Source organism: Struthio camelus, chromosome 2 (genome assembly GCF_040807025.1).
Source record: "Struthio camelus isolate bStrCam1 chromosome 2, bStrCam1.hap1, whole genome shotgun sequence".
Lineage (NCBI taxonomy): Eukaryota > Metazoa > Chordata > Aves > Struthioniformes > Struthionidae > Struthio > Struthio camelus.
In genome coordinates this window covers 91,268,963-91,290,506 of record NC_090943.1, presented here as the reverse complement: position 1 = coordinate 91,290,506, position 21,544 = coordinate 91,268,963, and the positions used below count along the sequence as shown (strand labels likewise).

The 21,544-nt window shown below is 40.3% G+C and overlaps 1 protein-coding gene across 12 annotated transcripts; it reads right to left on the bottom strand.

Annotated features, from left to right (window-relative positions):
* Nucleotides 1-3,958: 3,958 nt before the first annotated feature.
* C2H5orf22 (chromosome 2 C5orf22 homolog) lies at nt 3,959-21,534 on the bottom strand. 12 transcript variants are annotated; one of them, XM_068931517.1, is made up of 12 exons: nt 21,386-21,526; nt 20,999-21,143; nt 18,615-18,760; nt 17,278-17,427; nt 13,359-13,821; nt 11,665-11,727; nt 9,443-9,564; nt 7,134-7,190; nt 6,468-6,534; nt 5,767-5,906; nt 5,280-5,403; nt 3,959-4,406 (listed from the first exon to the last, which is right to left on the bottom strand). In XM_068931517.1, the coding sequence occupies exons 3-12, from the start codon at nt 18,653-18,655 to the stop codon at nt 4,392-4,394; spliced, it is 1,242 nt and encodes a 413-aa protein (XP_068787618.1). In that variant the 5' UTR covers nt 18,656-18,760; nt 20,999-21,143; nt 21,386-21,526; the 3' UTR covers nt 3,959-4,391. The 12 variants fall into 12 exon arrangements, with proteins under 12 accessions (XP_068787618.1, XP_068787614.1, XP_068787623.1 ...); XM_068931513.1 differs by lacking the exon at nt 20,999-21,143 and having other exon boundaries at nt 21,386-21,534; XM_068931522.1 differs by lacking the exon at nt 7,134-7,190.
* Nucleotides 21,535-21,544: the final 10 nt, after the last annotated feature.

Below are 21,544 nucleotides of genomic sequence, written 5' to 3'. Positions count from 1 at the left end.
AGGAGTGCAAATACCATCAATCTTGTAAAAATACATTTGCTTGGACATTGGGAACATTGTTTAACATTCAGTGTTGTTCTTTGATCACTTCTTCCTTCCTTCCTTCCTCTCCTCAGCTTTTGCTCCTCCTCTCCCTTCAGGAAAAGGATGGAGCTGCTGTTGAGCCCTTGCTTTTTAAGGCTTAGAAATGTAGGGTGCACTCCAGCAGATCGATTCCTCTCTGAGAACAAAGATGGTCCTCAAAACCAAGGCAGGGCTCCAAGATTCTAACTTTCTGAGCCTCAACCTCTGCTGCGAATGCGAAACAAGCATTTCCCACCTCCCAGGAACAGCAGGACACAATACTCTACTGACAACCGTGCACCTATGGGAACCTGTTGTGTTTTTGAATGCAAAGGCTTCAGGCTCTTTCTGGTGCTACAAACCTTTTCTAGCCTAGAAAGGGCTGTCTGGATAATAACCTAAAGGGATCAGTTGTCTTGCCATTGCACAAAGTAGGAGCTCTAACCACCACTGCAACTTGCTCCTGGGCTCTAGTATCTGGCTCTTTGGCTGACTCTTAAATACACAGGAATCCCAACCCAAGTCAGCTTTCCATCCTGGTTGAAGACTTCTAATTCCACCAGCATGTGCCTGCAAGGCACCTGTGTGTTCAGGTGCTGGGAGCTAAGGCAGGTTTCACCTGCATGTGCTCAGGTCCTGAGCCCTTTATACTTGCTTTGGTAGAAAGACTTGCGCCTGCTTTTACAGCCAGCGTGGACTGTACCTCAGCTCTACAGAGAAATGCTGGATAAGGACATCTGTCAGGGCCTCCACAGGGAGAGCTAGGGCAGGCAAGCCAAACTCCACGAGTTTCATATAGATGCAAATATGAGTTTGATTTTCAAAGTCTGAAGTCAATAATTTCTGCCTTTCACTGTGAAACATATGGGAAAAGGAAGACTTTAAAACTATCATAGCCAGGCAAGTAAATAACTTGTGTTTTGTTCTGCAGATTTGCAGAGAATTTGTTGAAGAGCTACTGTGGCAGAATCAAATTTTTAAGAATAATGTCAATTCTGTCCTTACATGTCAATTTGTATCTTTAGGAACTTAAAACTCAGCTTATATATATAAAACAATTGTTCTCAGGTGTCAGTCAGATTTTTATCCCTTTAAACTGAAATTTTGCACTAGACCTTTAACCCTTATAACGCTGAACTACCAAATTGTTTAGGCAAGTTGACATTTATAAAACACAAAAAAGTTTTATTTAAAATTCTGTCACATTTGGTCCCTGCCTCAGGTTCATTTTCCATCATTTGTACTTTCTGAGCTTGTGAGGAATTATCCCATTTCACTTCTTGTTTATCTGCATTGTATATTTAAAGGGCAAACATTGATGCTGAGTTCTTTGTGGCTGAAAATTTTATAAAATGTTAGAGACTGGTTATCCTATTTTCCTTTTATTTACTAAGGATAAACACAGTTTAACCACAATGTGAAGCTGGAAAGGTGTTCATAGCCTTCCAATTAGGCCAGGAGAAGTAGTAACATGCAGTTAGCTCTCCACCTAGTGTGAAAAATGGCAATTGCTGTTACTAGGTTAGTGAAGGCTCTGGCTCAGTGGTGGCACCTGTGACGGGCAACATGTTTATGGGACTCTCTCCAAGTGGAGCACAGACCTCCTTCAGCTGCCTGGAGTTATACTATTCATCACAGGTTTATTTTTGAAGCTAAAGAAGCTTCAAAAGCTTTTGAAGCATTTAGGTCTGATTTTGCAGAATTACTGGAAAGGATTCTTTTCCAGCTTCTCAAAAGTCACTTCTGGTTCAAATAGGCAGTGATGTTCTACCAAGCAGTAGCGGATGTGTGTCCAATCAAAGCTTTACAGAGCTATGTTTAACCTGAGGTAGCAGAATGTAAGGCAATGAATACTCTAAATTAGGATTCGTACAAAAGAATGTTTTTTCCTACAAAAACCAGCACGCACGCATCATAGAGAACATACTCCAAGTATAGCTCATAGGGGAGCTACAGGCTGGGGGACAGTGGGACTGCACTATGAAAGAAATATAGTGAGAAAAGCTAAGAAAGAAGAAAACCAGCAGGCCTAGGGCTTAATATTGAGCTATTTTTCCAAGTAGGCAGAAAGCTTTTACGTTCTTTCTTCCTTTTTGAGGAGAGGGAGAGAGGGAGATTTCTGAGTCAGAACCACTTCACTACAGGCACACTTACATGAAAAACTGCAAAGTGATCTGTCTCATAGAGGTTATCCAATTGCATGATCCAAATGCTCCATTCTGCCTTAACACCTAGAATGAAAATTGGCTTAGTTTTCTTGAGTAAGTATAACTAGTTTACTCCTCCACTTTAGTTAGCTTAGCATCAGTGCATGAATTCTTGTCTAAAGAAGAATTAAGTCAAAACTAGGATGTAAACTCAAATGACATGTCCACACAGAGAAGAGAGGTAACAGCCAGGTGCCTGTAAATGCCATCTACTTGAATTCTACTGTAATTCATTGTAATAAAAGGCTTAAAAATAGACATGGTCCACATTTTTTTTCCTGTCAAAAAAGTGATTCTATTGCAAATGTTCATTTCTGTAAAGAAATATTTGAAAATGAAAATCAAGTGCTATTGATTGTCAGTTTAAGTTTGACATCCTGAAACCATGCTAACACTTCCCTCTACTTGTCCATTATGGAAGCTTATTCTGAAACTTCAAGGTGAAAATGGAGCATATACAGAAGTCAACAAGTGAGTAAATTCAATTAGATATTGCAAATGATGTGTGGGATGCTGAAATGATTTTTTTGAATTGTCTTCATATTTAATGCAGTAGTACCTCTATTTGTAATTTGTCTAAATGCTACTGTAGGATACTCACTATTCCACCAACTATATCCAGCTTAAAGTAGGTACCATGAAAACAACCTTTCTGAATAGGCAGTTACAAATACTATGGGGCTTTCTTTTCTGGAAAACAAAGGTAAGAACTAGTTTGGCTTTTTGCTAAAATCTTCCTGCAGGCAGCACAGATGGCTATTGACATCTGTGATGTCATGGACACTACTGGACATGTGCACTGCTAGGCAGTAGCAGTGCACAGAACCTAAAACTCATATTTAATCAGCCTAATGCTCCCAGTTTTAATTTTTTTTTCCTGGAAAAAGCTGCTAAGCTTCACTTGTAACCTAGTCCTGCTTGTCATGCTGAGCAGTGGTTTTGTGGAGTCCGTCTCCTCCCCCAGATTGTGACTCAACTTAGGCTAGGGCTTGTTCCTGTCTTAACCATTTCAAAATTAAAGCAAGTCTCATGGGTTGTGCTTACAGCATGCGATGCAGAAGTGCTCAGGAGCTCCAAGAGAGCCTAGAACAAGCTTGAGTAGATGTGCTGCAGCTATGCTGGTTTGGGACACTGAGCTCAGCTCCATTAGCCCAGACAATTGTGCTAAAGTCATAATTGCTACTAGATGGGAGATCTCTACTGTGCAGGTGTACTCTGGCACTTTTGATTCAATGCTTTTTTGTTCTTCATAACTCGATTTAAAACCCAGCAGAGAGAATCACTTACTTGAACAACATTACACAGTACTATATACATACATACTATATATATACAGTACTACTTGACCTTAAAAAGTATCAATACCCAGTACTGGTATATTAGGGATACTGCCTGAGTCACCAATGAAGTTCTAGGGCAAAAAAAGACAATATGCAATATATGCAATAGAGTACAAATATAAATGCTACTCTATGGATAAGGCATGAAGCCATAAACTGCTCTAAAGAAATGAGAGGGGGACACCCGATCCTTTCCAGCACAGCAATTAGCAAGGTCACTATGCAAACCTAATGTCCTAATAATTAAGATTTTTTTAAAAAATGCACAACACAACTCAGGAAAACATCTGTTTTAAGTGCAATACATTTCAAACTCCATTAAAAAATTAATTACATAAAAGAAATCCATTTACTTTTTAAAGTTTTATTCATTTTTACAGACACTGAAGGACATCAGGTGAAAAAATACATTTTATGGACAAAAAATATTTTCTCTTCCACTAGTCTTAATAAATAAAACAGTTAATCATAATTATATCTGAACAATGGCAAACAGAGGACAGTTCAGACGCAGCTAAGTTGGAGAAAGCAATGCAACTTAAAACTAGCTCTTATTTCAGCAGATGGCACTAGAACCCAAGGTGATCAACAGTATTTTCCTCTTTCAACCATAGCTAGTATACAACTTAAATGAATCCACTACATTAGAGGGCAATAGGCGAAGAAAGGTCACACAGAAGATGATGAGTAATCTAAGTGTACATCCAGAGTGCCATACACCGAACCTAGCAAACTGAGAACCTTCTCTTGAAGGACGTCAACCTGCTCTGAAGGGCAATAGTCATCCAAACTTGATCTGTAACAAGGATGTGAAGAAAGGATGAGGCAGATAGACACCATCATCATATTTTATGTTCTTATAATTTTTTTTTTTGCTAGAGACCTGAAGTAATTTGCAAACTCCTGCAATTTCTGCCTCTCAGTGCCTTTTCAAGGCAGGCTGCTGTGTTTGCCCTCACTACCAAAAAAGTAACAATTTGCCTGAAGTTGAACAGAAAGTCTGCAGCAAATCAGAAACACGACCTATTTGTTCCTCCAATTCTGCTCTCTTCCTTACTCTGATGTAAAATGTTGTCAGTTAAAACTCAAGTGAATCCTTTAACTAAAGCATTGGTGGAAAGTTAGACTGAGAAATTCAATCGCTACTAGTAAAATAGGTAGAGAAAACTTGGACAAACATATCTGTGATCCCTAGGATATCAACTTTCTAGAGTACCTGTTAATGAACTACAAATAGATATTGTTTAAAAAAAAAAAAAAAAAAGATTTCTTACCTAAGATCTTCCATTTGTTAAGACCTACATAAATGATTCAGTATTTCCTCTGCAACTATGGCTGACATCCCTGTAGCAGGCGCAAGGAATGTGTCTGTTTTTTATTTTCGGTATTAGACACGCTACTTTCAGCCAAAAACAATCTAATGTCAGATTCTGCTATTGCTGCCTGCACTTTAAGGGCACACTCAGTATTTTTAAAGTGATAAATTACAATAATTTGTCAACAGATACACTGTAGTCTTGGAAGTAGCCTCTCCCCAGCCTTGAACTCCATCCTGTTCTCCCAAATAATTCCCTTACAGTGCTAAGAACATAAATCTTTCCCTTGTAAAGCTTTATTAGAGCTTTCTAGAATACAAAACCTGTTTAGTCTATCATATAAAAATCCTTACCCCTTTCATCAGAAGTTTCAGTGAAAACAGAAATCCTGTCTGCAATGCAATGAATCCTAGAGCAAGGAGTATGGATGGAGTGATTTCAGGCCATGCAGGCTTGCCCAGGTCAGCTTTGCTCTGACTAGCTCAAGTAATAAAAACAGTGAAAATGTGTCAGTATGAACTTCAGCAACAGCTACCAGCTGAAACACATGCAAGGTCTCATCATAGGCTTTATGCAGCCTGGGCTGAGGCTCGTTAACTCATCATGATTTCACTGCTGTTAAAGTCTGTGCTACTCTAAAGCCAGTAAAGTCGGCTATCGTTGCTGAAAACAGAACCTTGTTTAGCTGTGTAGCTACTGCCACTACATTATGATCAATGTTGTCGTATGTCAGTTTTCACTACTCTTTAAGATAAGTCAACCAATCCTATATTCATTGAATCATTTAGCTTTATATGCACAGTCTGAGTGTTTAAAAAAAAAATATCCACATACTCTTACCGAGCAATTGTTACAAGCGTGGGTTTAGGCATATTTTTTAGCAGAACTTTAATGGATTCTATGAGGCCTTCTATCTCATCTTCGTTGCTAATGTGGTGGGGAAGCTCCATATAATCACAGGTCAGACCAGCCTGATGGACCTACATGTAAATTAAACACAGAGATTGTAATTTCATTTGACTAGTTATTGACACAACTTACCCCTAAGTTACCTTCCCTAGTCCAGTAAGCATTCTACACATCTTCAAACAGTAAAGCTTTTTTAAAGAATTTTGTAGGTTGTGTAGATTGTTTCAGCATCACCATTAAAATGTACCTCTTCTATCAATTTAGAGTATGCTGCAGTCCTCTGAAGATGGTATGTCTGATATTTTAGAAATGGATACCTTTAAGTTAAATTCTATAAACCGTATCAACAGACCTAGGCAAAATGAGGCCTTACTTTATAGGAAGCAGCTTGAGATCTGACAGTCTTGAAAGATCATATTATTAATGTTGCCTAAGTACAGACAAGCAAAGTAGAATTTTAGAAGCTTGAAAAAAAGGTTGGTCTAAGTAATATGATGTAAAAAATAAACTAAAACCACCAACCCCCCAACAAAGTCCTGAATCAAGAAGCAAGGGTACAAAGCAGCATGGTCTTCTCCCTCCTTGTTAACGCTACGCTTTTGAAAGCTGTCCTCCTTTTCCTAGTGACCTACCATTTCATAGTCTGGGCTCTCCATCCTGGTTTTCAAACTGTGAACAAGTTGAATGAGTGGCTTCATTCTGCAGTTAAAACCAAAACTGGTTAGGTAAACAGCTGGAAACACTCATATTTAACCCTAAGTTCCCAAGAGCAAAAGCAGAAGTAACTCAAAACATCAACCAGCAGCATGGCCTAAGACTTGAAACAAAACTTGCCCCTCAACACCATCTCGCACATGAGAAAAAGGGAAACCATCAGTGCTACCGTGCTGCTTCATTAGGTCTTCTTTGGAGAACCCCTACACTGATACCTGTCTCTGTCAAGCCCTCCCTCCAGTTCTTTCAGGCAGCCCTGAAGATAGATACACTCAAGCTGTTTTAATTAGACAGGAAATACTTGTGGTCATCGCTACACAGGTCTGGTAGTAACTGCTGCATTTGATGGGGAAAATGAGTGATTTTCCTGTCACAGGAAAACTTGGCCTTTTGCTCAGTATATTTTTAGCTGAGAACATTTAGTTTAAAAGTATATCAGATGTAGCTGAGATGCGTTGTGGACACCATCACTTAGGTGCAGCCTTTATATTTTAGCCAACTGCTACTATCATAGGTTTGCAGGAGCCATTCCTCATGAGGTCAGGCAAGAACAGTGGAGAGTAGCACAGAAGCATTTATCTCACCTTGTCCTTTTCCATATCCTCCTCCATAGTTTGTTGTTAAAATTTGAGAGTTCTGCCCTACATGGAATCACAGAATGGTTTAAGTTGGAAGGGACCTCTGGAGATCATCTAGTCCAGCCTCCCTGCTCAAGCAGGGACCTCTAGAGCATATTGCCCAGGATCACATCCAGACGGGTTCTGAATATCTCCAGGGAAGGAGACTCCACTACCTCTCTGGGCAACCTGTTCCAATGCTCTGTCACCCTCACAGGGAAGAAGAGTTTTTCCTCATGTTCAGACAAAGCTTCCTGTGCTTTAGTTTCTGCCCGTTGCCTCTTGTCCTGTCACTGGGCACCACGGAGAAGAGTCTGACCCCATCCTCCTGGCACCCTCCCTTCAGATACTTGCACACCTTGATCAGATCCCCCCTCAGTCTTCTCTTCTCCAGGCTAAACAGGCCCAGCTCTCTCAGCCTTTCCTCATAAGAGAGATGATCCAGTCGCCTTAATCACCTTCGTAGCCTTCCGCTGCACTTTCTCCAGGAGTGCCATGTCTCTCTTGTGCTGGGAAGCCCAGAATTGGACACAGTACTCCAGGTGAGGCCCCATCAGGGCTGAGTAGAGGGCCAGGATCACCTCCCTCCACCTGCTGGCAACACTCTGCCTCATGCAGCCCAGGATCCCATTGGCCTTCTTGGCCACAAGGGCACACTGCTGGCTCATGGTCAACTTGTTGTCCACCAGCACTCCCAGGTCCTTCTCGGCAGAGCTACTTTCCAACAGGTCAGTCCCCAGCCTGTACTGGTGCATGGGATTATTCCTGCCTAGGTGCAGGACCCTGCACTTGCCTTTGTTGAACTTCAGGAGGTTCCTCTCCGCCCACCTCTCCAGCCTGTCCAGGTCCCTCTGAATGGCAGCACAGTCTTCTGGTGTGTTAGCCTCTCCCCCCAGTTTAGTATCATCAGCAATCTTGCTGAGGGTGCACTCTGTCCCTTCCTCCAGGTCATTGATGAATATATTGAACAAGACTGGACCCAGGACTGACCCCTGGGGGACACCACTAGCCACAGGCCTCCAACTTGACTCTGCGCCATTCACCACAACCCTCTGCGCTCGGCCATCCAGCCAGTTCTCAAGCCACCTCACCGTGGTCTGGGATTCCTGAGGGCTGGCCTTAGCAGTAAAGACTGAAGCAAAGAAGGCAGGCAGTATCTCTGCCTTCTCTGTATCCCTCGTCACCAGGGCACCCGCCCCATTCAGTGGTGAGCCCACATTTTCCCTAGTCTTCCTTTTACTATTGATGTATTTGAAGAAGCCCTTCTTGCTGTCCTCGACATCCCTTGCCAGATTAAACTCCAAATGGGCCTTAGCCTTCCTTGTCGCATCCCTGCATACTCTGACAATGTCCCTATATTCCTCCCAATGATCCCATAGATCATTAAATTTTGAGCTACCAAATCTGCCTTTGGCCACAGACAGCAGAACTTGCATGAAGCCGTGCAATGCTCACCTTGGAAAGTTTACTGTGACAACGATGATAGCAGACTTGCTCTACTATCCTTGTTTGCTTTGTTTGACTCATTTTCCTTTAGAATTATAGGGAAAATGGTAGCCTTGCAAAGATCCTATCCAGGATCCCTCCTTTTCTGTTAGCACAGTATTGGGCTAATCAGTTCCTAAACTATTTTTTGCACTGTAGAACTAAGGAAAATAAACTAGATTCAGAAATTCTTAGGTGTAAAACTAAGGCATGTCTCACATGCACTAAATGATATAGAGAGTATTTCTGGCCTTAAGGAAAAAAGTTATGGCAAAACAGCACATTAATACACATATCCACAAGTTATATTTTTTCTACTGAAAACTGAAATATATAGATGTTAAGTATTGCATATTTTTCAGGAAACAGATTTGAAAAATCACATTTTCAGCCTACTAGCCCAGAGTATACAACAGTTTTTGCCTCAGTGTTCTTCTGATGGCCGATTTTTTTTTCCAGAGCTACGACCCTGTTTGCACTGCTTACTCTGACAAGACAATGCAACAGGATAAGTTTGGACATCTCTTGCAGCATTGCTTCTGTGCTAGGGCAGGGATGAGAGTCTTGCATACTGGCCCCCAGAAAGGCTCCCAAAAAAGGAGAGATACCTTACTGGCACTGATAACTTGTTTCTGTTTTGCAGCAGAAAGCCCAATCTTGGATAGAAAAGGAAAGAAAGTATTAATGTTAACGTTTTCAATACGATAATCAAAAACTACCGATATTGGTAGGGAGAAGGTAAAGGTGTTTTTTAGAACAGGAAGGTTTTAAGTCATTTAGAGACTTCCTACCCAGGATATGAAGCCCATTTCTGTAGCGTCTCTTCATCGTCACTGTCACACAAGTCTGCAAACGCTGCTTCCAGATCTTCTAACTGATGAACACGGTTTTCAACACAATCCAACAAGCCCTCCTTTAAATGCATATATGTTAAGAAGTAAAAAAAAAAAAATGTTAAGACTGTGTTGGGTTTTTTTTTTAGCTCAATCAGTTTAGTTTATAGGTCAAATTCTGAAATGATTGATCTGGTGGAGATGAGGAAAGAGACATAACATCTGGTGGAGATGAGGAAAGAGACATAACTGTTCATTGTTACGGAGTATCTTTTCAAGAGCATCAGCATGAACGCCTGCAGAAGTTATTACCTTCAGAAAAAATCTTCTCTTTCTCTTCTTTCCTACCACAAAGTTACCACATCTACATTCCAATAGGATACACTGGGGAAAGCTAAGAAACTGTATTTGACTAATTGTTAGATTTATTTGTAAAGTCCTGCAATGCTGCAATATTTGTTGAATTCGATATGAATATACAGGGACTCAGATGAATATGAGCTTTACACTGTTATAAAAAAAGAAAATTTCAGGGTTTTTTTTAGATTAAAAATTAATAGATATTACTGTTCAAATGTGCTTATAAAGAATCTCAAAATCGGCTATTTTGTGTTTCAAGGCCCTGATCCTGAAAAGGTTTAGACACATTTTTAAGAAGTTCAGCAAACATAATGGAGCAATCTGTTGGAATAAGTGAGGCTCTTTACACGCACACAGTTGTGCATGCAAATATTTGCAGAAGTAGGTCCCAGAAAACACATCAAATGAAAATCAATGCTTGGCATAATTGCTACAAAAGATACCCAGGGCAGTGGTGCGTGAAGGAAAATTATTCAAAAGTACATTGGAATAGATGGGTAACAATTAGGAACAGAGCGACTCCCTCTCATGAGTCTGCTGAGCTTATCATATGCCAGATGCTGCTTTTTTGGCCAGCAATGTCAGCTTAGAGCTAATCTTTCTGAGCAGCTGAGGGTATCAACCTATCATGGGCTGCTTTTCAAAGCAGCACCAGTAACTAACATTAAAGATGTATGCCTAATCACTCTCTATGCTACTTTAACAACAAATAAACAAACAAAAAAAACTATCTTGCTGTGCAGCATGGTAGAAATGTACATCTAATGGTACCCTAGAACTATTTATGGTTATCAGTCCAGAATCCCTTTAAGATAGTAGACATCCAGGAGATTTCATGCATCTTTGGAAAAACATGGAAGTCCACTAGCCTTCTACCTTCAGCTCCTGTATGTTGAGTGTTTCTGTACAAAATGATTCATGAATTTGTTCTTGCCTTGTTCAGTTCTATACCTACTCATCACTCACTCTCTGCTAACTATTTCACCTGCCCGGATATCACATTGGGAAACTAATCACAAGCCTTTACACCTTCCACATTTAACTAACTTTTAAATATGTACCTTGGCATGAGAAACAAGAAAATCAATCTGACATCAGCTTCCACATAGCTCCACTTCTTTATACACACAAATTAGTTTTTATTAATTTGCATTATTGGCATGCATTGAATTTGCCTGTAATTGTCTTCAGACAGAATTACCAGAGCAAAGATAAAATCTTGTTTGGAAATTGTTTGGTGTAATGACTATTACTATTACTGTGTCCAAGGTTTGGCCTTAAGGTTGAACGACTGTGTTTTGGCAGCAGTATCAAGCTTATATTTCCACGGCTCAGAAGCACACAGCACACACAAAGAAAAGTCCATTACAGTGGTACAATACTGGCCCATCCACATCCAAAAAGATAGGCAGAATACGAATTAGGCACTTAGCCTAATTCGGCTAATTAGGCACTCTGTCTCAAAGAAGAGCAACCAGGAAGGGAGGGTGTGCTGAAAGAATACCCTATTGAACCATAAAAAGGAAGAGATTACAGAAGACTTACTATGTTTTCATCTCTGTCTTGTCAATTGCTACTTGTTTACACAAATTAAATTTCACACTGATGTTAAATATCTATGCAGGTCATACATCTAACCAAAATGTTTATTAGGAATGAATTCCTACCCAGCTGCTGATTAACATTCAGCATGCTGCATGGCTTAATTGAAGACCACTTCATTAAGCACCTTTCAGAGGTTCCTTCCTTGACGTAACTCATTTTTATTCAGGAAATAAAAAGAATTATTCCCTCTGGTATCCCACAAGGAAATACTGTACCTCTGTTGCATTTCTGTGAGGCTTCTTAAAACGGTATAACTCTTGCAAGAGCTCATATTCTGTCTTTGAGAAAGGAAAAAAAAAAATTAGTTTCTTCAAGTGAAACAAGCAATTTTCAATGCCCTCCATCTTCCAGAAAAGAACTGGTCTACCAAGATAGTTGATCTACTCCCATATAACAGACAATTCTTTAAATGCAGGTGACGAAGAGAACGTGAGGCTTGAGGAAGCGATACTTCATGGCCTCAGCCAAACACTTTCCAACTGCTAAATGTTAAACCTGATTTCAGTAACATAGCATTAGCAGTGAGGTACTTAAGGGCTTTGCTGTTGAGATTAATCGGACACTTGAAATTAGACATGCATTTTCGTGAACTGAGGTTCCAATGAGTTGCTGAATAAAAAAGAGTGGCAGACTTGGGCAACCGTAAAGAACAGGAGAGCATGATTTTAAAAGATAACAGAGTAGGTAAAACTAACCTGGCTGGCCAATAAAGTCCACCTGGAATCTATTATGGGAGCTTGTCAGCCTCTACTCCTTGATAGTACTCAAGGATTGATCAAGGATAAGCAGATCTCATTCTTTACTAAATAGCATTAAAAAGGCGAATGCTTGTGAATTTTTCAGTAGAGGGAGAAAGACAGGGTAGACTAAGAGACTAATGAATTTTACAGCAATATAAGGCATCTTTAAGGCAATGTTTTGGATTTTTGGGCTTTTTTGACGGGAATACTATTGTATTGTATACTCTTCTGAACTGGTAAACCATATTTACTTTTACCTTTTCCTCCCATTCTTATGTTCTAAGTGTTAACTTGGGCAGCACTTTCTGGTGGAATTATCCTATGTTACAATAGAGGATTCATAGTTTAGAAATGTTAACTGCAACTGAGATTGTTATATCAAAAAAGGCACACTGGAGCTCTGTACAAGCCTACTTCTGAAAGTGTTTCCTAGGACTGAGAGCCTATCATAACAAAAAACCCTCCATTATTTTATTCAAAATGTATTTTAAACCCTAACTGGGGTACTGGATTTTATTCTCCTAAGGCAAGACCCCTAAGGTGCTTCCCCCTTGTCTTATGTTTCTCTTTGTAATACAAAACAACTGGCTTTGAAGATGTCTGATGTTATTGTGATCATAAACACTGAACATCATCAGCCAACGCAAATCAGAAACACTATATTCACTTCAATGTAGCAAACAAGAAAGCAGTACTCTAGCTGAAGCGTCAGATGTTCTCCAGCAGAGGTTGAGGCTAAAACAATGTTCCTAAGAGTCACAAGTAAGTAAATAAATAAATAAATAAGATAAAATCTGCCATCCCTCCTTAAATGACCCCTGCTGTCAGCACGTGGGATATTACCATTGAAAACTTACTTTGAAAAAAAAGACAGCTTAGCTTTTGTATCCCAAGCAACAGGTAGAACGATGCCAAGGAACTCTGACCTTGAACACACACACCAACACATATTACAAATTTGAGGTCTAGGCCTATTAGCTTGCTGCACTTCTTTGATGCATATACTCCCTTAAGAGAGTCTCTCTTCCAAATATTAGCAATGATTCTTAACCATGATCAGCTGATTTCTTCGATTTATCTTAAATGAGAGTTTTTCCCACATACATCTTTGTCCTTCTAGCATTTATTCTGTTACAAATGGTAAGAGGATTCTCCATATTCATGCTTACCTTTGTGTACATTTCTTTAAATGGATTTTTAACTGAAAAAAAATCTAAGTCAATATCTAAAATGTATGCATCCCCTTTCTGTACTACTTGGCAAATATCTTTAACAACCTCCCTTGTTGGGCATTCACTGTTTCTGAGAGAGCTTGAAGCTGAGCACTCTGACAAGGTTTCCGTCCTGTTTTGTGCACTTGCATTTTGCATTTCCTCGCTCTTCACGCTTGAAGAGCCGTGAGCAAGGTCACCAGGAACCACTAATGAAGAGGTAGAAGCAGTGCTTGCTGTGTCATCTGTATTTAGCTTCACTCTCTTAGGAGATGCTGCTTTGTCATTTTCTTCCTGGCTCTTCAATGCTTCAGTAGGATTAATGACGATGACATGTAAACTTAAAGGCTTCTGGTTTTCTAGCTGATCAGCAGGGACATAAAGACCGTCACTTAGAAAGTAATGATCTGTACCTGTAACCCTACAATTGAGAATAACTCGAAGTTAACATACATTTTTGTAAAGAGCTTAGAAATAAGCATGTACAATTATGGGATCCTAAGAGAAAAAAAAAAGAACAGATTTCTGATGGATAATCAAAGGAATATAACTGTGTACAAAAGATTATTTATTTTAATCTGTAGGTGTTTAAATTTAAACTGTTTTTTTTCTACCCCTTTTTAATTGCTAAATTTTGTAAAATTAATTTTACGCTTCTGATGATAGCTATACAAGGCTTCCAATGGATAAGAGAAGATTTTACATTAGAATATAATCCAATGACAAATTACTCTTTTATGAGCACGTAAAGACAACATAAAGAACAAGATATTGTCAACATTATGACATACAAGGCTGTAAAGCTATGGACATTTTACATCTTGGATTACCCTCTTTTTTCAGGAAAATGACTTCAGTTGTGTTTGAGAAGCACCCTGAAGGCTGTGGATATGCAATCAGTAAAAGTAAAATGTTACATATAGGTAGCACTTTCCTTTACCACTGACACAGAATTCCCTGTCTTACATGTTGGGAGAGCAGATAACCCAAGGATGAATAGTTTACATGTTAATGGAATCCACTGAAATTTAAAAAGACTAAAAATCTCATTTATGTGAAAATTTAGAGAATATTTCAAGCTATGTTTCTGTACATTAAGCCTTAAGTCTCATAAATTCAGAGAGGAACAAAAATGTAGTTTAAGATGAAGCATGAACTTCTGCTCACCTGTGTTAAGGCCTCATCTGATTATAGGGTATCACCATCAAACACAAGGACAGGCAGTTTCATGAGCAGCAGAAATTTGGAGCCTCAGTGTCTTGTGGCTGGATTATCCTAAGCCTGCTAACGGAGAGCCTGCATCACAGCTTCATCTTGTTGATGGGCATTCACAGAGCCTCTCCTCAGAGATTCTCTGGTGTTCAACATAAATAAGTTCACGCCACAGTCTTTCCCTTGGTGGGACGCTAACTTAGATATCTATCACCTGTCCAGCCACCTGCTATCAACTTTAGGGAGTTCATATTTCTGACTCCTTCATGATTTTTGTAAACCTAGAACCTCAAGCCATCTTTAAAAGGCAGCTGGAAACATTGATTTCAAAGCTGCTAAGGCAACCACAGGATCTGCGGGAGAGCTATTCAATCATCAAGCAGTATGTTTCTGGAGGTGCGTTATATCTCATGGTTAAATGTTACTCAAAGTACAAGTTTCTGCATTATCATTTGAGTGTAATTTAGACCATATATTCAGAATTGTAGGGCTTTTATGCTTTATTCCAGAAAGTAAAGCAAAGCATTTCTTCACTGTATTCTGTTTAACTTGCTTCAGAAGATTTAGTCTGATATGCTGGCAAAAGACATGACTTGTAAGGATCCATTCAAGGTGTACAAAACCACAATGCAGTGAATATAGTGAATGCAAAGTTGCCATTCACTAAACTCCACAGAATTAGAACGGGGGGCACTCACCGAAATTAGAATCATAAAAATATTAAGATTAGAAGGGACATTGGCTGTATCTCGTCCAACCTTCTGATCAAAGTAGGACTGACTTCAAAGCTAGATTAGACTGCCCACAGCCTTGTCCCATTGAACTTTAACTATCTCCAACGATGGAGATTTCACTGCCTGTCTTGGCACCTGTTCCAGCGCTTAACTGGTAGATTAAATTGAAAAAACAAAACCCACACCAGGAAACCACAATCACAGCTGCGAGCAAACAAATGTCTTACTAGCAAGGCCAAGGGCTAAATGGATACAAGTTGAACTGCTTTCTCCCATCCACAGAAAATAAAAGTTTTATGTGCATTAAATGCCCAGTTCTGTCACAACAGAGATGGTAAACTTTGTCCTGATTGGCACATTCAAACTCAGTTTAGAAAAGAAAAAAAGCTGTCCTTTGCTTTCTCTCTAACTTTGTTTTGTTATAACTCCACTGAACAGGAGCCTTAAAACTGGCTGCTCTGCTGAATCCCTTCTTTCAGTCAGTCAAACTCCATTTAATCATGTAAGCTCACCCTGAAGGGCAACATACTGAAAGAACTGCCCGAAAACAGGAATTTGGCTATAGCATCAGAGAGCAAAGAAAAGTAAGTGTTTTTTTCCCCATTTAGCCTAAACATGATGAGACTTCTCTCATCCCATCCAGAACAGTACAAAAAAAAGTTTGCATTAAAGAATATAGTTTTCTTAAGAATAATAATGTGAAAGAGTTTAAGTGTAAAAAGTTATGAATTTTTTAGTAAATAGCAGTGTTTTCTTTCAATTTCCAGCCAGTTTTATCCAGGCAACTTCATTCATTTAATTCTATCTTATTTTCAGACTGTAAAATGAGTTAGGTTAGAATTTCACAATCTACGTTTGAGTGGTAAAGGAAGAATGAAATCTTGTCCATGATTCCATTTTAAATGATAGAGAAAATAAGGGATGCATTATTGAGGACGTTGGTAAACAAGGTTTCCCTCATTTTCAAATGTTTAATACCGGTTATCCTATGATCATACACATATAATCCTTGATATGTGCTATATGTACAAAGTGGGTGAAAAACTGGCTGGACCAACACGATCAATAGTAACTGTAAACGGCTTGAAGTCCAGCTGGCAGCTGGATGTGAGAGGTGTTCCCTAGAGATTGGTATTGTTTGACATTTTCATTAATGCCTCGATAATACGCTCTTGGCAAGTTTGCATGCAGCACTGGGAGTAGCTAGAAGGCAGATCTGGCCTCCTGAAAGACCTAGACAGGCTAAAGGACTGGCCTACAGGAACCTCAAGTTTGACTAAAACAAATACAAGCTCCTGCACCTGGGACAGAATAACCCTATGCAGCAGTACAGGCTGGGCACAGACTAGCAACGTCGTAGAGAAACGGACCTGCAAGTCCCTGCAGAAAGTAAGTTGAATATGAGTGAGCATTACACCCTCGCAGCAATGAAGGCTGGCCACAAATTTTTGTGGTATTTGCAAAAATACAATCAGAAGGTCAAGCGAAGAGATTACTTTCCTTTACTTGGTGCCAGTGACACCCCATTTGGATCACTCTGCCCGGGTTTGGGTCCCCCGGGACACGACAGATGTCAACAAACTGGGAAGGGTCCAAAGGAGGGCTGCTAAGATGATTAGAGGGCTGAGCGCACGATGAACAGACGGAAGCTGAGGGAATTGGGTTTTTGTCTTCGTAAGGGAAGGCTGCGGAGGATCTAATTGTTGTCTTCTGTTACCTAAATCCTCTGCTGAAAATAGCTTTCTAAGATTTTGACTTTAATGAATAGAAATAATTTAAGACTTGCCTAGATTGAATGAGAATATCTAGGACTTTAAGGCACAATACTATCCAACAACAGTATCCAAGTTATCCAAGAATACAAAATTAATCCCATGAAAAGCTACATAGCTAGCTTTCATATTACTAGCGTATGGTAGTAGGCAGTTTACCTGATTGTAGTTGTTGATATGTCTTTCCCAATTAAAAAATCGTGTTTTCCTTCTGAGATCTGCTGAGCCCAAGGTGGGTGAAGCCATATTACTTGAGAAATATGGCCAGCGTAAACTGCAGGCATAATCCAGTTCTCAATACTTAATTCACTGGAATGAATGAAGAAAGACTGGAGGTTACACTGTTAGCTCCCCTGTAAGTAAAACACGGTCAAGAGCACTACAAGTATCTTCCATATCTTGAAAGTACACACACAAATCATCTGAAGTAAGAACACTGTGCACAGGTCACATGATCAAAAAAGTAGGAGGGAAAGCTTAATTCATAAGAAGAACCCAAAACGTCTGTAGCAGAACGAAAAAAAAAGGATTATAGGTCAGGGTCAGCTTCACTCTTAGTAGGCTTCTTTGACTATAAACGACATGGATTTGTTGCCCTTTCTCTCTTGATGTATCAGACAGAGGAAAAGTGCAAAGATCATGATCAACACTATTTTAGACAGCTCTGAATTGACCTCAGAGTATTTTGCTGTCAAGTACTCTAAACAGGTTTTAAATATCATCTCAGTGCTGAAAAGCAATCAATCAGCACCTACAGAATAAAAATCGATCCTTACTATCAATATGCTATCTCTTTAAGCGCACAAAACGGCTCCCAAAGTTTCTTATTTATCCAACAAAAAAAGTAAGATATTGACTATTGATAGAATGACACAGCTACTTACGTACTAATTACATCATCCTTTGATTGCTGTGAATCACCATTCCATACTGAAGTAGTCAAGAGTCATTTTAAAATGGGAAGAGAAAGACAATAAAGGTCACTCTGTGCCTTGTTACCTTCTTCAGAAGTTGGGGTAAAATATTGGTCCTCATGATATTAATGAGAAAATCTTGTTCAACTTCACACATTCAGCATGTCACCACAGATGATGCTATTGCAACCTCAAAGCAGATTTTTCAGACTGAGGACAGAAAGGCTGTTCTAAACCTACAGCTCTTCAGATCAAAAGGATCAGCACTTAGGAGTACTGTCCTGTTATCCAGAGAAATAACCTGGCCTAATAACACGACATACTACTAAACAACTAAAAGTAAATTCGCAAGTCTCAGGTTTTCTTGATATGCAACATAAATATTTGACCACACTCATAAAGCACACACATAACTTCCTCCCCACAAAAAAACCAAAGTGTTCAGCAAAAGTGAAAGGATGGAAGACACAACTTGGGGCTGCTTTACACCTGCTGTATGAAAAGTTAAACGAATACGGACTGTAAATCAAAGGTAGCAAGAAGTGGACTTCAGGTATTCTGATGCAGTACACAGGACTTTACCTAAAAAGAGCTTCTTTGTCAAATACGGTGTCTGCTGGCATATTTACGGGAATAAGGAGGTCTGGATGGGAGTCAAGATGAACAAAGCTGATGTTACTGGCAGGAAGGTGCTTTGAACCAATGGCGCGATAGATGAAAGGCAGAACCTAAAACAATACGAACAAAAATATTTCAGTTATAACCAGCAAGCTGAAAAACGCAATGACGTTAATAGCAAAAATACCAGCCCCTCTCCTCTTTGCTTCTTTTGAATTTGGATTATTTCTTGGGAGAAGGAGAAGGAGACTGAAAACAAAGGGATACCACTCCAACAGCAAGACAGCCGAAGAACCGTGAATCACTATGAACCCAAGAGTTTCATACATGGCCAGTTGCTGCAGAATCATAGCTTTACTCTTTCTTTTCTTCCTTATAGGAAGTCTTGTTTGTAGTAGCTCTTCTGATTAATAATTTAATACACTGCCTAGTTTTTTTCTTTTCAACTGATCCCCAGAAATGCCGTCTCTCTTCCGCTGAAGATTACCCCCTACACTTCCTTTTCCATGCTATAAAGCTTAGCCACAACCTATGCATGGGGCTGCGGAGATACAAACTTCTGAAGCCCCACTAACAAAATGTTAACTGATACAGGGTGAAAACTGACCCGGCTACCATTTAAGCTTTAGCTGATCTTTAAACCTATTCCTCTGGAGAAAAAGTTTAATTCCCAATCCCTGCAGGACTTAGCGGCTGCAATGAAAAGACTACCTTCCCCAGCTGCCCACTTAAAAGTGAGAAAAGCAGATGGGTAGATGTGTCAATTTACGGCATAACAAAGCACTGATGTGCAATACTGTCAAGTGGGATGAGACAACTGAAGGCTAATTCACGATCCTTCTTACACTGAGCTGCAGTAGACGGAGCTTCTCCCACAGTTACAGGCCGGTAACTGCCTTAGCTGCCAGAACAAATCTAGCAAGAATTGTGAACCAGATCGCTACTATACAGGGAGCATGAAAACTATAAAAAGACTGGGCAATATAAGCTACACGGGATCTCTGTATTTAAATGCAAACTGAGCTACTTTTTAAGCATAAAACTGATTAAGATCACAAATCCTGAATAGTGAGTGTACATAACCATAAAATCTGACACTTAGTTGAAATTTGGATTGTATTTCACCAGACCGGCTATAAATTCTCAGTTTTCCCACTACTTATGCAATGATATATATCCTACTGTAATAATAGATAAAAATAAGGTTGAAAATAACAGTGATTCTCTGATCTATGATTTCCAGTTCTTCACAAAAGGCAAATGGCCTACCTGTACAACCTACAATGTTGACAGGTGAAATTAGTTTAATCTCATGGAAGTGTTAGCGCAAATTCTGAAAACAGAGCAGGATGAGGGAGGAGACAAAAGCCTAGAGTCCCTTACATTGCAAGTTCTGCTGCTTTGGGTTGAGAACAAAATTCCCTTCCCGCTAGCTGTTATTATTAATCAAAGCATGGTGCCTCTAGTGTCATCTACCCCCAGAGAAACTTCAACGTCAGTAATTCATCTGGACTATACATAGTTTCTGGGAAGTTCTTACGCTTTGAGGTAAAAGCCTATACACGTTTTATATAAGACAGATCAATGTATATACATACATATATTGAAAGTACAGCATATATATTTGGTAGGAAGAGTCTTTGTTAACCTAATTCAAAAGAGAAGTACTGAAAGCAAAATAAAGAAGAATTATTAACAGACATTATCTCAGTACTTCTATTACAGTGACACTCTTAGTCCGTGGTTACTGCAGAAAACCAGCCACCACAGCATCAACCATTTCAGCGAGTCTTGGCAAAAATAATCCTCATTAAATTATCTACTTTCAAGTTCAGAATAACGTTTCCCTTAATAAACTGTATCACGCTAGTGCTTTTGCAAAACAGCAATAGAGTTAATGCTTTTCATTTTTTTCTCCACCAGTTCTTTATGCCCCAGAAATGCTTGCTGAAATTAGTGGGCTTTTGTGCCTTTGGGTAAAGAATTTGCTTACTTTGGATTACAGCCTCAACTTGTGCTATAATAAAGAAACTCTCTGAGAAACCAGAAACAGCACTTCAAAAGCAATCCTTTGCAAAGGATTGCCTTTTTAAACTAGCTATCATTAAAAACAAGCAAACAAATAATATAAAGCACCAAATTTGACATCTCTCAGCTACTGACAGTCAATGTGCTGGTTAGAGTGTGCCTCATACGTTGCGTAGGCCTGAGTTTCTAAGCAGTACGCTAGGACCTAGCTAATTCCAGAAGCAGTAAAACGTGGGTGTTATTTTCTTTTAAACACAGAAACCATGGGGGAAAAAAAAAAAAAAAGAGAAAGAGAGTGAAATAACTACTTAAAACCCCACCAGCCTGCCCTAATGGCACCAGCTACATGCATCACTGGATCACGACGGGGCTCCACATCATCTGGACACTGAACTTCACTCGTGTGCCACTAGCCAGACCGGCCCGAGGAGGCTGGTTTTCGCGCCCCCAGGGCAGCGGGCACGGCTGGAAGAAGAAACCGAGAAAGACAGAAAAGGGTTTGTTTTTTTTTTTAACCCCCCCAAATACCCACGGCCCAGAGAAAGGCCGCGACCCGCCTCTCCCCTGCCGCTACTACCCGAGGGGCGGCCGGGCCGGGCCGGGCCGGGACCCCGGCGGGGGGGATGGTGGTGGGGCCCCGGGAGGCGGCTGCACCCGCTGAAGTGACGGGCCTGGGGCTGGGCCGGGCGCGCCGCGCACTCACTCACATCCTGGTGGTCCTCCACCACCCACACCGGCAGCACCGGGTAGGCCCTCCGGCCGGCCCCGGCGGGGCGCTCCCCGGGCGGGCGGCCCCCACCGCTCATGTCACGGCGGCCCGGCTCCCTCCGGGTGGCGGCGGCGGCTTCCGCCCGCGGCGCCCCGCC

Coding starts and splice junctions, on each gene's coding strand:
- C2H5orf22 (XM_068931513.1), bottom strand. CDS start 21,484: ATGAGCGGTGGGGGCCGCCCGCCCGGGGAGCGCCCCGCCGGGGCCGGC. Junction 17,428..18,614: donor GACAAAGAAGCTCTTTTTAG/GTAAAGTCCTGT, acceptor CATTCATTCCAG/TGAATTAAGTATTGAGAACT. Junction 11,728..13,358: donor TTAAAGAAATGTACACAAAG/GTAAGCATGAAT, acceptor CCTTTCTCAAAG/ACAGAATATGAGCTCTTGCA.